Genomic DNA, 3,560 nt, shown 5'->3' with positions numbered 1-3,560 from the left:
TGTATCATTATTTTAATTTTACTTGTGAAATTAAAAAATTATATTATCGGTGTATTTGATAATTTTTTTTTTTTAATTCTACTTTCTCTTAAAAGGTAAAACACTAACTTTTAGTTTTTTTTTTGGTCGTTGGATTATGAATTAACCACCAAGCAAGGTTTAATGTACAAGAAATGGTAGTAAAGGGGAAGCAGATGTAGAAAAAAAGAGGTGGGAAAGGGCTGCTTGACCCGATCATGATCGTGTTAATGGACCAATGGGAACATCTACAGTCTACACTTAGAAATCTTAAGTCTTCTTTCACACTACTTTATCGTAAGTAGGAATTTTTTTTTTCCACATGAAAGCTTTGGTGAATCACTAGCCCTGGCTAGATATTCTAAAGAATATAAGCTTATGTCAAAATTAAGATAATAGTCCTAAACTGCAATTCTAAACTTTAAGATTTAAGTTTCCCTAGTCCAATATTTGAGGAAAGACTAGCTTATTGATCCACAATTAGTACTGTTAATCGGCAATTATCTTCCATGAGAAATCTTTCAATTCTTATCCCTACCTTCTACTTCTTGTTTTTGCTTCGGCATATTGCCACTTGTGCACAAATTTACACCCCACCTGATAATATTGCTCTGAATTGTGGCACTTCAGGCAATTCTTCAGCACCAGATGATCGTAAATGGACCGGGGATAAGGACTCAAAGTTTGCTTTCATTGAGGAATCTTCTAACCAATCAATATCTGCTACTGCCCTCACCCAAAGCAGCTCTGTCGTTGAGGTCCCTTACTTGACTGCAAGAATATCTAAATCCAAATTCACCTACAAGTTTCCAGTTACAGCTGGACAAAAGTTTATCAGACTTCATTTCTATCCTGCTCAATACCATGGCTTTGACAGGTCTAACAACTTCTTCTCCGTCAAGGTAGGGCCTTACACACTACTCAATAACTTCAGTGCTTCCCTTACTGCTGATTATTTGGACGAAGCATCATTGATTAAAGAGTTTTGTGTAAACTTGGAGCAGAATCAAGGTCTCAGTGTAACTTTTATTCCCTCTATGAACACTTATGCTTTTATCAATGGAATTGAGATTGTTTCAATGCCAACCAACCTCTACTACTCGCTATTAGATGATCAAGGCCATCCTTTCATAGGTCAAGAAGCATATTTCCAGATTGATAACTACACTGCACTTGAGAATGTTCACCGATTAAACATTGGGAGCAGATCAATCCCTCCTATGGCCGATACAGGCATGTATAGAAACTGGTATGATGACTTCGTTTATCTGGAGCCAGCTGGTGTTGTACCTCGTAACACTAGTATTAAACTTAAATATTCTAAGATACCTGAATACACAGCACCTGATTTGGTATATAGAACAGCTAGATCGATGGGAAGCAACAGAACAGAGAACTTGTCATACAATTTAACATGGAGATTACCAGTTGATTCTGGATTCAGGTATCTTGTTAGACTCCATTTCTGTGAATTTGATCCATCTGTAGAAGCAGTAAGTGATAGGAGATTTAGAATCTATATAGATAATAAGACCGCAGAGGCAGCATTTGATGTGATTGAAGCTGCTGGTGGTAAAGGGATACCAATCTATGAAGACTATGTGGTGATGATTGGCAACATTGGAGATAAAAGTGAATATACTCTCTTCATAGCTTTACATCCTAACAATCTATATAGTGCTTATGCAGATGCTATCCTGAATGGACTGGAAGTCTTCAAATTGAACAACTCTGATGGCAGTCTTGCTGGACCAAATCCCTTGCCAGTGCCACGGCCAAAAATAGCAGGCGTTGAGCAATCCAGTCCAAAAGCAGACAAGTCCAGCAGAAAGAGGAAATTGCTCCTATCTATTGGTGGAGGTGGGATAGGCTTGTTCATTCTACTCGTTCTAATATGTTATATCATTATTTGGCGACATAGAAAGATACAGCGATACGGCTTCCACTATAAACCATCAAGATTTTGCTGCTGGGTGGATCCTGATAAAGGGAAATCTTCCAGGGAGAAATCCTCATCATTGCCTGATGAACTGTGTCGTCACTTTTCACTAGATGAAATCAAATCTGCAACAAGGGACTTCCATGAAGCTTTGATTATAGGGGTTGGTGGTTTTGGCAATGTATATAAAGGTTTCTTGGATAATGGCGAAACAATAGTTGCCATCAAACGCTTGAATCCAGAGTCCAGACAAGGTGCAAGGGAGTTCATGACTGAGATTGAGATGCTCTCCCAGCTTCGTCACATCCACCTGGTCTCTTTGATTGGATATTGCAATGAAAACAATGAGATGATCCTGGTGTATGATTACATGATCAATAGCACTCTCCGTGATCACCTATACGACACTACAAATGATCCTCTGACATGGAAGCTAAGGCTCAAGATATGCCATGGGGCAGCAATTGCATTGAACTACCTTCATACAGAAGTGAAAAATACTGTTATTCATCGTGACGTGAAGACAAGCAACATTCTCCTGGACGATAAATTCACTGCCAAAGTTTCAGATTTTGGCTTGTCCAAAATGGATCCCAAAATTGACATGGTGAACACTGGAGTAAAGGGCACATGGGGATACTTGGATCCAGAGTATGCTCGCGGTCATGCATTAACTGAAAAATCAGATGTATATTCATTTGGTGTAGTACTTTTTGAAGTATTATGCGCAAGAAAAGCTCTGGATAAGAGATTATCACTGGATCAAATTAACCTAGTAAATTGGGTTAAAAAATGCCTTGCTGATGGGACTTTCTGTCAAGTCGTTGATCCACACCTAAGAGGGAAGATAGCTCCAGAATGTTTTAAGGTGTTTGTCGAAATTGCAGAAAGTTGCATACAAGAAGTGGGAGTCAATAGGCCATTGATGAATGATGTAATGGGAAAGCTAGGATTTGCGTTGGAGCTGCAAGAGACCGCTGATGCAGAGAAAGAGAAGATCAATCCTAGTGCTGAACATAGCTATCCGGACATAGCATTCCCCATTGCTCGTGGCATCAATGTTCAGACTTCAGATTCGAATGTTATTGCAGGTCCTAATCCCACTGATGATTCTGGCAGTTTGATGTCTTCTGATATATTCTCAAGTACCATTAACCCAAAAGAAATTTAATCAGTAAATTGGACAAGAGAAGCTCTTTGTACCATAAATATAGCAGATATGCAATGAAATAAAGTTTGGAAAATTTTGCTGTGACATTGTTTTTGCTGCTTTGCTCTAATTTTACTTGTGTTACAAATGGATTGTGATGAAAGAAAGTTCATTAATTCCCAATGTAATTGTCAATATTTTATAACAGTTGTGCATTAAATTTACAAAAAAATTATTTACATGTTCTTTACAATACTTTTAGAACAATTTTATTTGTACTTCGTTTTCATTTTGATGTTTCTGTTAAGGTACAAACAAAATGACAGCGTGCAATTACCTGCCAAATGATTAGAGAAAGCAACTGTAAATTATCATGATTTTAACAAATCATATGTTACATCTCTACTAAAACAAGAAAAGAAAAGCAAGCTGTAGAATTAAAACAAAATCACC

General features: G+C 37.6%; 1 protein-coding gene across 2 annotated transcripts; it reads left to right on the top strand.

Moving 5' to 3' along the window:
- Window positions 1–295: 295 nt before the first annotated feature.
- On the top strand, window positions 296–3,214 carry LOC111293128 (receptor-like protein kinase FERONIA). 2 transcript variants are annotated; one of them, XM_089766932.1, is made up of 2 exons: window positions 375–1,462; window positions 1,697–3,214. In XM_089766932.1, exons 1-2 carry the CDS (start codon window positions 528–530, stop codon window positions 3,126–3,128), a joined length of 2,367 nt encoding a protein of 788 aa, XP_089623058.1. In that variant the 5' UTR covers window positions 375–527; the 3' UTR covers window positions 3,129–3,214. The 2 variants fall into 2 exon arrangements, with proteins under 2 accessions (XP_089623057.1, XP_089623058.1); XM_089766931.1 differs by having other exon boundaries at window positions 296–3,214.
- The last annotated feature ends 346 nt before the right edge of the window (window positions 3,215–3,560 follow it).

The sequence above is a fragment of the Durio zibethinus genome, chromosome 10 (genome assembly GCF_047325235.1).
Source record: "Durio zibethinus cultivar Kanyao isolate XHJ-2024 chromosome 10, ASM4732523v1, whole genome shotgun sequence".
NCBI lineage: Eukaryota > Viridiplantae > Streptophyta > Magnoliopsida > Malvales > Malvaceae > Durio > Durio zibethinus.
This window is presented reverse-complemented; position numbering and strand designations above follow the sequence as displayed.

Coding starts and splice junctions, on each gene's coding strand:
- LOC111293128 (XM_089766931.1), top strand. CDS start 528: ATGAGAAATCTTTCAATTCTTATCCCTACCTTCTACTTCTTGTTTTTG.